The sequence below is a fragment of the Atta cephalotes genome (genome assembly GCF_000143395.1).
Source record: "Atta cephalotes unplaced genomic scaffold scaffold00006, whole genome shotgun sequence".
NCBI classification, from domain to species: domain Eukaryota; kingdom Metazoa; phylum Arthropoda; class Insecta; order Hymenoptera; family Formicidae; genus Atta; species Atta cephalotes.
In genome coordinates, this window is record NW_012130070.1 from 4,254,290 (window position 1) to 4,266,507 (window position 12,218).

The following is a 12,218-nucleotide window of genomic DNA, read 5'->3' on the forward strand; positions in this document are numbered from 1 at the left end:
ATATATATATATATATATATATATATATATATATACCGAACATATAGAATAAATTAGTCTGTCCGATAAGAATGACGATAATGATGCATTCCCCGAGCAGATTCTTGATGAGAAGTGACCTGTTATTAACTAAGGGATGTGCCTTTTCTTTGAGCACTGATGAATTTATGGATGAGCCCATTGCGATGATTATTGCAAAAGATAGTCCTTACATAAAAATCATCAACGCTGAGTAAGCTAATTAATTTGTTTTATTATACATTAATTATCTCACAACAATAAAATAATTACTATTGACACTGTGTAATAATTATTATTATCAACTTTTCCAACGTAATTTTTATCAATTTTTTTAATGATATGGTAAATTACACGTAAATTCTGTTGAATTTATTATAAAGTTTTATCTTTGTTATCGATAAATCACTTTGTGACTGTCGTAATTTAGTAATAATCCCATTCATATCTATTATTTTGCCAAAGTCAATTATTAACTAAGTAAACGAATAAACTTCGTCATTTAGGTTACACCGCATGCACGAGTCTGGATTAATGAACAAATGGATAGCGGAGCAAATACCAGTGAAAGACAAATGCTCGGACAGTTTCGCCAACCAGGTCGTGGAAGAGCGCAAAGTAAACGTCACGGATATGCAGGGCATATTTTTCGTGCTTTTCATGGGTAACGTGTTTTTTGCGATACCGTCATTCGGGGAGTGTAATAATATCTCGTGGGAGTAAAAGCGACTTCTCATTGTGCTCTTTTCAGGCGTGACCGGATCGATATTTCTTCTGTGCTGCGAGTTTTGCTGTCATAAGCGGCAAGTGTCGAAGCAGCGTAAATTGATTCAGCCTTTTATCCCTTGAATCGAATACAGCCGAGGATAGATGATAGATTAAATACGTTTCTACTTCTCGCGAAATAGCTTCACGGCTAGAACATCTGCATGCGCAATTAAACTTTATCGTTGCTTATATCTAGTGTTAATTACAGGGACCATTCTCGCTTAAGTATAGAGCGTAAGTATAGAGCGAGTATATAACTTCTCGAGCTACATGTACCGACTATTTAATTGTAAATTATGTACTTAGGTGACACAGTTTTTTGACACAGAAGTTTTCTTTTACAGTTACCTATTTTACAGTTGTATAGCTGTATTTTACAGTTAACGTAAATTTTAGAAAGATCTTTGCAAATTGATATAAAATATACATTTTTACGCTTAGTACAAGTTTTATTCTTGAGACAAAACTCATTATTTGATACGTAATTACGCAGTGTAAAACCAACTGAAAAAATTATTCTTTTAAAAATAAGACTTTTAAAAATAAGACTATTTTTTGTCATTATATTAAAAATAATTATTAAAGATATCAGATAAGCGTTATAAATTTCGTGCGAATTACTACCTTAAATAACATTCTACAATACAAACAAAAAAAATCTTAAAAATAGATAGATTCCTTTATTGTAGGATTTCTTTCAAATTGATGAGTCTTTTTTAGTTTTCGTGAACGGATACTTGAAACTGACTTGAACGAATTGCACATCAATCATCGTTAAGTTTATTACCTTGGGATTGTTCCGGTCCGACATGTGCGTTTAAAAATGTTTGGTGAATATCATGAGTAGAGATACACGAGAAAAATGATTTTACTGAAATATCTAAAAGTTCAAATAGTTATAGAGATCTGAACATAAAGTTGGGTTATTAAAATAATTATGTAGTACATTCAAACTGATTGCTAGAATGTTGAAATTTTTTGCGGCATTGTTCATTATGCTTGAGTTCCTACATAATTATTTTAATGATAAAACAAAATTATTTTCAGATTTATATCTTGTTATATTTTTAGATACTTCAACAAAATCGTTCTTTCCGTGTAGATGAGGATGTAGTACGCGAACCCTGCGGGTTCAAACTCTGTTCGGTGCCGATAATAATTCGTTTCGCGAGCGAAATCGGAATGTAATGGAACGAAAGAGGATGAAAAAGAACGCACGCGAAGACATTGTGCTTGGCGTGCGCAGGATAATGATCCTTGTCCAATTCCATTGTTGGCTCACGCGTCAGATCCTGGATTTTGGATTGCGCATTCGACAGCCGTCTGCAACGCGCGGTAAAAGTCACCACGATATTACGTAATGTCTCATTCGCGAAGATCCTCCCACTTGGATCAGTCGAAAGCAGATCCTCGCCGCGCCTTCACTATATTCCTTCGTGCGGCCGCCGACGATCGCCACTACCGTTATCACGCGCGATAATATCCGCATATTTTCGAAGATTTGTGGTCGGCACAGATATATAGACGTGTGATTGCTGCCGATCGACAGAGAGAGGAATTTTCGGCTCGCTCGATTAGTGTATTACGAATGGAGTCAGTCAGTATACCAGCGAGTGACATGCGAAATAGTAGAAGAAACATTTCGTCACGCACGAAAGCGTGACATACTTGTTTTTTATTATAACTGATTTTTATTAATTAATTTAATTCTGAATATCATTTTTAATTTATTAATTATAATTAATTATTTAATTAATTAAATAAAGCAATTAATTTCTCGCAAGTAACGTTTTCTTTTTGCATTTTCTTTTTGATTTCAATCAACAATGTTTGAATTTGACATGAACAATTTTCATTTATATGAACAATATAAAAAAATGTAATAATGTGACCAAATAATATGAATCTGAAGAAGTTTATTTACGTCACAGTATCTTTCGGCCAATTACTGATATATGTACTTATTTCAATGAATTCGTAATATCTTTGTCATTGTGAATAGAGCACACATCTATTTCACGTTCTGCAATGGTACTCGAGATCATAAACGTAAATACAGATGATGCAGCGACACACTTAAGATCCCCTTCTTGTCGAAACGCTAAGAGATAGAAGCCTCTAAAAGAATAGCGACGAAGAGCGGCAAGAAAAGGAATTGACTGCTTGGAGGGAAGCTATGTGCGCAATTTAACGGGGATTACGACCTTAGCCACTTAAGAAGTCGCGGTAGTAATTGGCGGTCTTCTGACGGGCCCCCTCAAGAGCGGGCCTTGAGCGGGCCTCGCACGCCTCGGAAGTCGGACGGGCCCCTTGAGCGGGTCTTAATCGAACCACGAGCCCCGACGAGCTAGGCGGCTAGCCTAGCGTATCTGATCCGCGCGTTCCGACGTGAGCCAGTCCCGACGTAGAGCGCGGACGGCTAAGGCTAATCCTAACATTAGAACCAGCTGGATCTCGTCGCGGACTCCGTCTCCGGCTCGACGTAACGATCGGAGCATCGAGAAGGAAGCAGCGGAAACAATGGGAAAGTCATTGCACCTGATTGTAATATTGCAGCGTACGTAAGGCCGTTTCGATTACTTTGCGATTTGAATTAGAGAATCAATCCGGCAAGGCGATTCTCACGAGTTTGAAAATTGAAGCCTCTCCTTCGCGTATCGAAAGCGAAACAAATAAATACAGATAAATAAAAATATTTCATTCATTTTTTTTCAATATGAATTATACAAAGAGAGAAAGTAAAGTAGAATTGTATTGCAAATTTCTAGAAGATTCATGTTAAAATATGATTGCATTTCGTGAAGAAATTGGCGGTGTTATTCGTGGGAAGACTCCAAGTTAGAGAAACAAATGATATATACTAATGCATCAAATCACGCACGCAATGTTATGAATTTTAAAGTTTCCCACTGATGTTATGTTGCAGCAGTATCGTCCGCATTCGCTTATAGATACGATCATCCTTGGTATCGCACGGACACGGACCGTCCAGTTGACGTGATCACTGATGTCGTCAACGAGCTCGGGGTAAGGATCCTTCAGCAATATTTGACGCGTGGAAACGTCGCCTTCTCGCCAACGGGGATTGCCTTCGTACTAGCGGCGCTCTACGAAGGATCCGCGGGTAGAGGAAGTCAACAAATCGCCGAGGCCATAGGCCTACCAACCAACCGGGATGTTACCAGGATCGGTTTCAGGGATATTCACCGACGATTACGAGTAAGATTCCATATAATAGATCTGGCATTGCTTGAAATAATTCCAAAATTTTTGCACTTAAAACGAAATAAATATAATATATTCGAACGTTGAAGAAAAAGAAAGCGAAGATGCAGAAAATGCAAGCAACATGAACAAGATCAATACTTAGATTCGCAAAGACATTCGAGAGATATTTTCCTGGATATCTTTTAGACACTTTTTAGACTCTTTCTATCACGTCTCATACAAAATTTGATGTATTCGATATATATTGCTCTAAATGTATGATTTAATATATTTTTCTGAATTTTTATTATTAAATGTATTCATCTCTTTGAGAAACGAAATTGATAATTATATAGAAGCTAAGTGAATTATTTCCGTGTCCAGATTATTAGAATACCAATGTTTTGTAAGTTCAATTTTGCAGTTCACAAAATTCATTCAGTTTTTATTAGAGCGAGGAGCAGTCTGATATTTAAAAAAATTGATAATTGTTATAAATAAGATTAGAGTGTTACAAATAATAAGAGAATTACACACATTAAACTTTTTATATTGATGTTGATTTCAAGAGTTACCTTAACGCCGATGGTTTCCTGGGTGGTTTGACACTAAGCAGAGAAAATACCAAACTTCGTCCTGAGTATGAAGACATTCTGAGATTTTATGGCTTCGATTTGTCGAGTATTGAGCAAGAGGTGAACGTTACCGTTAGTATGGAAGACTCATCAGGTATAACTGAACTTCCGACATCCACGATCGGCTCAAGCATGCCATCAACAGAGATGGCAAACACTGAGAATGTGCCGGACATGACAACGACAACATCAACGGGTGCAATCATGACGCTTCCTCCGGCTGGTGCGGAAACAACAGTCGTTCCATCGACCGCAGCGGGCGTTACTCAGCAAACTGTCACGATGGCATCGACGGGTGCAACCGATGTACAATCAACATTGGCTCCGGTCACCAGCACCGGAACAATTGTCCAGAATATATCGCCAACGCAATCGATAAATTCCTTGGTTACTTCCGGCGAAAGTATCCAGCCGACTTCATCCGCGGAAACTGTCGTAGGTTCGTCGAATACGATTACTCCAATAGTAAACACAGACAGTCAAATGATTCCAACTACAAATGTAGTCACCGTCGCGGGTAATCAGGGTCAGCAAACTTCCCCAACAGTCATCGCTGGCGATAGTGCAACGAGTGCTAGCGTTTCTAACGAGAGCGTTCAACCATCGACAGGCGCAGGAACGACAGCAATTGATGCTGACGTGACGATGAATACTGATGTTTCAACTTTCGCTACGAATACCGAGATACCAATGATAACAAATATGTTGAGTTCGAACTCGCCGACTACAATCGTCACGGATCCAAGTATCGACGCATTAGTCGCCAGCTTAGTCGTTAACATGACGCCTGCTAATACAACTATTCTCAATGCAACCTTGAATACCGTTACTATGAATTCGTTAACTACTGTAGTACCAGTAATGTTGAATAGCGCGGACGTGACTATCTCAAGTCCCGTTACTGAAACGATGATGGTGAACGGCGTTAATTTGCAATCGAGTACCGAAACATCGGCAGATACTCCGATCGGAAATACTCCAGGAATGATCGCTGCAAATGACCTCACAATGACGACTATCAATATTGACGATGCTATCGCAGTCAGTTCTGTAACGACCGCGGTACCACCTGTCTCAGCAACAAACGCGAACAATCTTGCTGGAAATAACTTTACAATCGCGAATTCTATGATGAGTTCTATAAATCAAATGGCTGCATCTCTTGTGGATGAAAATACGATTTCGAATCGAAAAAAGAAAGATATAATTAACCTGTTAGATAGTATAATTAACAGCAATACCGTTAAAGATGAGTCACACGATAGATCGCCGAATCTTCGCAAAGCGAGAAGCCTGCGCGGATATTTCTCTAGCTATCCAGGTACATTCAGTTAATGAATATCTTTTTCGAATAAATTGTGAAAAAGTCGCTCGTGTTACGAATTGAAAGTTACGAGTTAAATCTTCTTAAGTAGGAAAATTTCAATAATAAATTATTTATGCAGGAAAATTCCTCTCTCTCTTCTCTCTCCAATAATAAATTATTTATATTTATAGTAATTATTTCTCTCTTTCCATACATAAACTATGCAATTATCGAATATCAAATTATGAATATCAAATGTTTTGTTAGTGGAAAAAGTGAAAATTACATGCATTTATATGAGATTAAGAAAGAATTCTTTTCCTAAATAGAAAATGCTAAATAACTGATGGAATTCGATTTCCTGTTTTTCAGATGAAGGTATTTGGATGCAAAATCTAGAAATTTGGAAGTCGTATAATACAGCAAACCCTAGTGAATCCTCCAACGGAGATACTTCAGCGGAGATGTCGTTTTTGGTGAACGGTTGCGACATTTCTTCGGTATCGGCTTCGAGATACATTGCCGTATTGCCTTTCGCATATTTCCCATCGTTGCAAGCTGTCGCGCTCGAATTTCCTTTGGACGTAAGTCTGTATGAAGGTTCAATATAATTTATTAATTCATCTTTTCTAAACTTGAGAGAATTATTTTAAATTGATTTATTAATCTTTAACTTAAAACTTTTCCAATTCTTAAAAATGAGAATTGCGCAATTCTACAATCTGTGTTAAATAATGTTTCTAAAAAATTTTTCTAAATAATTGTTCTAGCTTAAAATAAATAGTCTTGGTCAATATTGGATTTTAGAAATTAGACATAAATTTTTTTAAAATAAGTAGTTTCAAGTACAGCTGTAAAGTGAGTGATGTAAAGAATATCTCTTATTTTCTTAATATCAAGGATCCCCGCTACAACATTATACTTTTCATGCCCACGGATAAAACGGACACGCTTCGTCTGGCGAGAGATCTTAGCGGAAAGTCATTGAGATTGTTGAGGAAGCGATTACAGCCTACTTGGGTCAGGGCCACTATACCTTCGTTCATGCTGCGTGGTTTCGTCACATTGACGTCATTTTTGCAAAGGGTAAGTGAATAATACGTCCTCTTTGACGTCAATGTTCTATCAATGCCAAATGTAGAATAGAAAAATACATTCCGGATTTACAGTCAACCGCGCATGAAGGTGTCAAGTAGTTCTCTACAGTTTATATAATTTTCCATTTTTAAAAACTTTTATCTCAAGGATTCACGAATAATGAGAAGTTCACATAAATATCTGAAATAATTATTTAATGTCATCTGTGATTCTAAATTACATCTTACTTTATTTACTCGTTCTGAATTATTTCAAATGAATTTCCTAAGACATCGTATATAATCTTGAATACAACAAAAAGACATTTTTTTTTTAACGTTTCGTGAGTAGAGAAGGTTGAGAAAGGATAAATCAAGATTATTATCGACACCTATGCGTGACTGGTGCATATTTGCCTCGATATTTGCATCGAGATTTGCGTAATCTCTCTAAGATTTTCCTTCATTTACCTGTTTCCTTCATAGCTGGGCATCCTGGATGTGTTCGAGCCGAGAGTAGCCGATTTATCGCCCATGACATCCGATCTCGGTGTATACGCTAGAGACGTGCAACAGAGTATAGGGGTCAATATAAGGAATTATATGAAACCCGACCGGACCCATTCTCGTGAGTCGTCTAATGTCGTTCCACCTCGAAGGGACTATTATCGATATCTACCGCCAGGTTCTTTTTACTCTCTTACGCTTTTCATGCACTATCGCACTCTCCTTTCAATTATCCCGTAACGGTAATCGTTTCCATGCGTATAAGTGCATTCCTTGCTCTTTAATGCGGACATCCTGAATTTAAGAGTCCAATTTATACAATTTTGCGCGTTACGTGTATAATCTTTAGCATTTGTAGTATTCCTTCATTTCTTAAATATATACAATATTTTATTCTTTTTTCGCTTCTCTTACCGTTTGTAAATTGCTTCCTTCTTTAAATGTAATAATATAACGCTGTCAGTGCGAATCAAACATCCGAGTAACCGTTTATCGATAAAATACACGAGTTTATTTTAATTTTTGTTTTTTCATATATTTAATATTATCAGATATTTTACACATTGCTTCTTATTATTATTCATTATTTCGCCACGTTTTCCGTTCTTGATGCTACTTCACGCGATTATATTTATTGACTGACAACTTGATACGAGTAATCAACTTGATTTCCTAGAATTAAACCATCTTAGATAGCATTCGAAATTGGTGAGCGTTTCGATACGTCTCGAGCGCTCGGTTAATCAGATGTTATTGGCATTGAATGGCATTTAGGTGATTTAAGTATTATTAATTTGTCGTAGAAGAAAGAAACAAATAGCAAGGCGGAATAGCGACGTCGCGATGCCGCCGGAGATAATGTTCGAAGAAATAATTACGTTGACGCAATATCCGGTATTAACGAGTGAAATTACAAAGTTTCACGCGTACGGCTCAAGTATCCTCCAGAAACATAATTTGCGCACATAATTTGTAAACGGCGACAATGTATCCGTCTACGCGTAGTGAACACACATCTAACGGTCGGTTATTTAGCTATTACTACTGCTGCCACTCATTGTCAGTCATTTCTTCACTTTCTTTTCTCTCTTTTTCGCTTCCGCTTGTTCCGTCGTCGCTTTTTCTCACGTTCCACTACATCTTCATTACTTAACGTCAACAGTGTCGTTAATGATGACCGTTTCTTTGAAAATAATGTCAAAATTATCAAAGATTTTCAAAATTCGAAAACGTTGTCCTCCGTTTAAGATTGAGAAATTATCGGAAACGAATATTTCTCGCTAAATTACATCTTTACGATAATTATGCGAGTATTTGTCATTATCTCTTCAATGCATCGTTAAATTACAAGTTAATTCAGCAGATAATTCAGCTAAACGTTTTTATAAAAACGCATATATTTCTATGAATTCTATGTAATTTATAGGATTTAATCTTGAAAAATTATGATGCAGTCGCGAGATGTAAATAAATCGTATCTGCGAAAATATGAGTTCCAAGGACGAATAGCTAGGCAATATTTTCACGCCACTAGGCGAAGCTTCAAGCAAAATTATCGATTACTGTTGGAAACATTCTCAGTATTGTTGTTCAGTTCACTGAATTTAATTGCTGATATCCTGCTCAAGTCCATAAAGGAAGTCAATAAAAGACCTTGCGCCATCACTTTTTACATTCACCGAGGATTCCTGAATCATTGTGGCGTTGCAGCGTTTCCATGAAATTATTTTTTCAGTTATTTTTATCGTGTATATATTTATTTTTAAATAAATACAAATTGTATGATAAAATGATAAAATATTTAGAAAACAAGAGATTATTATAGTTTTCTTTTCAGAGTTTTCAATATAATAATTTTCTATATAACATTATCTAACTATCTATTCAGTTCTTTAACGGAATTCTTTGCTTAACATAGTTGAAAATGACAACTAAATAAAATCTTTTATCAAGCTGATAATAATAATCATTAAAAACAATTAAAATATTGTTTTTACTGCACTAGATTCTTATCTCCGTTGTTTATGAACATTACGTTCTTTTCATATAAAAACTAACTGTTGTAAAAATACAACGGTAAGAAGTTTTGTCAACTCAGTGAAAGGAAGGACGCGTGCATTGGAAGTCAATGAATTGAACATCTAGAAATCTAAAGATTGACCTGCGTCAATCTGCAATGCATTACGTCAGTCAGTCATATATATATATTATAGTTTCATCATATCATAATCATATATTAGGTGTACAACTTTGCTTTCGCCGTTTTTTCCGAAATTCGAGGCTTTATTGTAAAAAAACTGGTTATACATTTATGATTCAAAGTATTGTTCATCGCTGGCCACTGTTTTCTCTCATCTCCTATCAACGCGAATCCTGCGTCGAAAAAACTGGTCATCTTTTGAGGCTATCCACGAATCGATCCAATTTTTTACTTCTTAAGACCGGAAGTACTGGTCAGCCAGGCCGTGTGCCATTGATCGAAACAAGTGATAGTCAGAGGGAGCAACGTCTGGAGAATACGGCGGGTGGGGTAGGACTTCCCATTTCAAGTATGTCTTGACCACTTTCGCAACATGGAGCATTGTCATGCTGCAAAATCACTTTATCGTGTCTCTCGTTGTATTGCGGCCATTTGTCTTTCAATGTTCGGCTCAAACGCATCAATTGCGTTCGATACCGATCGCCTGTGATTGTTTCAGTCGGTTTTAACAGTTCATAATACACTACGCCGAGCTAGTCTCACCAAATACAGAGCATGACCTTGGAGCTATGATATGAGTGTGTATTCGGTTTGGCCGTCGACGTGGAAGCATGGCCGGGAACTCCCCATGATTTTCTGCGCTTGGGATTATCGTAATGAACCCATTTTTCGTCCCCAGTCACAATGCGAAATCTCACAATGCAGAAATCTCTTCCGTCTTTGCCTTTCAAGCAGCTGTTCACAAGCAAACAAACGCCGTTCAACATCTCTCGGCTTCAATTCGTACGGCACCCAATTTCCTTGCTTCTGAATCATTCCCATGGCTTTGAGGCGTTTTGAAATAGCTAGTTGAGTCACTCCCAATGATCGTGCCAATTCTTCTTGATTTTGACACGAGTCTTGCTCAAGTAATGCCTCCAATTCTGCATCTTCGAAAATCTTTTCTCTTCCACCTATGCCGGTCTTCGACGTCAAAATCACCGTTCTTGAAGCGTTGAAACCACTCACGATATGTTCTTTCACTAATAGCGGCCTCACCATAAGTATTTGAGAGCATTCGATGAGCCTCAGCCGCAGATTTCTTCATATTGAAGCAAAAAATTAAAACCTCCCGCAAATGACGAGAATTTGGCTCGTAAACTGACATTTTCAATCGAGAATAACTTTATGATGCAGACACAAATCGACTAATGTTTCTATGGGGTTATGTTGACAGATGCCCAAGTTTATTGTATGACGTCTATGATCTATTTATTTCGACCACCACTTACCGCTAAAGCCATCTATAGGAAAACGGCGGAAGAAAAGTTGTACACCTATATTTTTTCTTCTAATGCGCAAGAAACATAGCCTTGATTCCTTGAAAACTTGCTAAACACATTAACTCCAAACTTCTTATTAATTTTTCCATCATAATTGAAACGTCTTTCTAATTCCTCTGCACTATGTAAAATAGCACGAAGTATTAGCTTTGTATTATGCGCGGTTAAACTGCTACATTTTTACGCACATCAAAATTGCAAAATTTTTTAGCTCTAATTGACATAGAATATTAAAAACTGTGTAAATATTATTTTTGCGAATTTATTTTTACTGAATATTATTATCTCTTTGGAAAGTACGTAATTTTTTATCTTTTATAAAATATAACGTGCATATTACAAAAAATATTAAAAATATTATTAAATATTAAAAACGTTTTTAATATTTTCTGTGATTAAAATAATTCTTTGCAAAATAATTATGAATTCTTTTTAGGTAATGGTCTATTTGAAAGAGCTGGGCCTGAACCCTTTACAGTTTTGCATCCCTTCCTTTATTTCATCGTCGACACTGAGACTTCAGTAAGTTTAATCGCCGGACGAGTAGACGATCCACTTAATTCGAGAATATTGTAGGGATATGATTTAGATCTAAGGTTTAAATAAACACTCGTTTATTTGACGACACTTATAAATAATTCCATAATGTGGACTTCTCCTATAGCTCGCACACAATTATTATCAAGTACACGCAATTAATATTGTGCTCTGTACAAAAATTCCTATTTGTAAATAAAGAAATATTAAAGATAAAAAAGTAGCAATGAGCATAACTTGAAATGTGTAGGATTGAGCATTTGGAAGAATATTTCAAGCTGTCTCACGCTATAGAGCGAAAGGCAAACTTTCTATACATCTTGCTAATCAATAAAAGCAGATACTTATATGTTTGTTTCGAAAATTATGAGAATTATTATGAAAATCGCAATTATTATGAAAGGAATTTATACTTTTCCCTGATTTTCTTTAACTCTTTTGTCTAAGTTACAGAATTGATATCTAGCTTTAAAATTGACTTTACAGCAATATAATAGATCGACGATTATGTAATTTACAAATTTACGATTTTTTCGTAATTTTTGTCAGTATATATGTGTGTGTGTGTGTGTGTGTGTGTGTGTGTGTGTGTGTGTGTGTGTGTGTGTGTGTGTGTGTGTGTGTGTGTGTGTGTGTGTGTGT

General features: G+C 36.4%; 2 protein-coding genes across 2 annotated transcripts in view; both read left to right on the forward strand.

Annotated features, from left to right (window-relative positions):
- Nucleotides 1–867, forward strand: part of LOC105626834 (glutamate receptor ionotropic, delta-2) — a 13,151-nt gene extending 12,284 nt beyond the window's left edge. Inside the window, exons 13-15 of the mRNA XM_012208127.1 lie at nucleotides 101–232; nucleotides 525–682; nucleotides 770–867. Coding sequence (XP_012063517.1) covers nucleotides 101–232; nucleotides 525–682; nucleotides 770–867 — 388 coding nt within the window. The remainder of the gene's footprint in view (nucleotides 1–100; nucleotides 233–524; nucleotides 683–769) is intronic.
- Nucleotides 868–3,306: 2,439 nt separating this feature from the next.
- LOC105626714 lies at nucleotides 3,307–11,615 on the forward strand. The gene is made up of 8 exons (XM_012208013.1): nucleotides 3,307–3,343; nucleotides 3,716–4,005; nucleotides 4,563–5,337; nucleotides 5,389–5,949; nucleotides 6,307–6,518; nucleotides 6,835–7,020; nucleotides 7,497–7,695; nucleotides 11,476–11,615. The coding sequence occupies exons 1-8, from the start codon at nucleotides 3,307–3,309 to the stop codon at nucleotides 11,613–11,615; spliced, it is 2,400 nt and encodes a 799-aa protein (XP_012063403.1).
- Nucleotides 11,616–12,218: the final 603 nt, after the last annotated feature.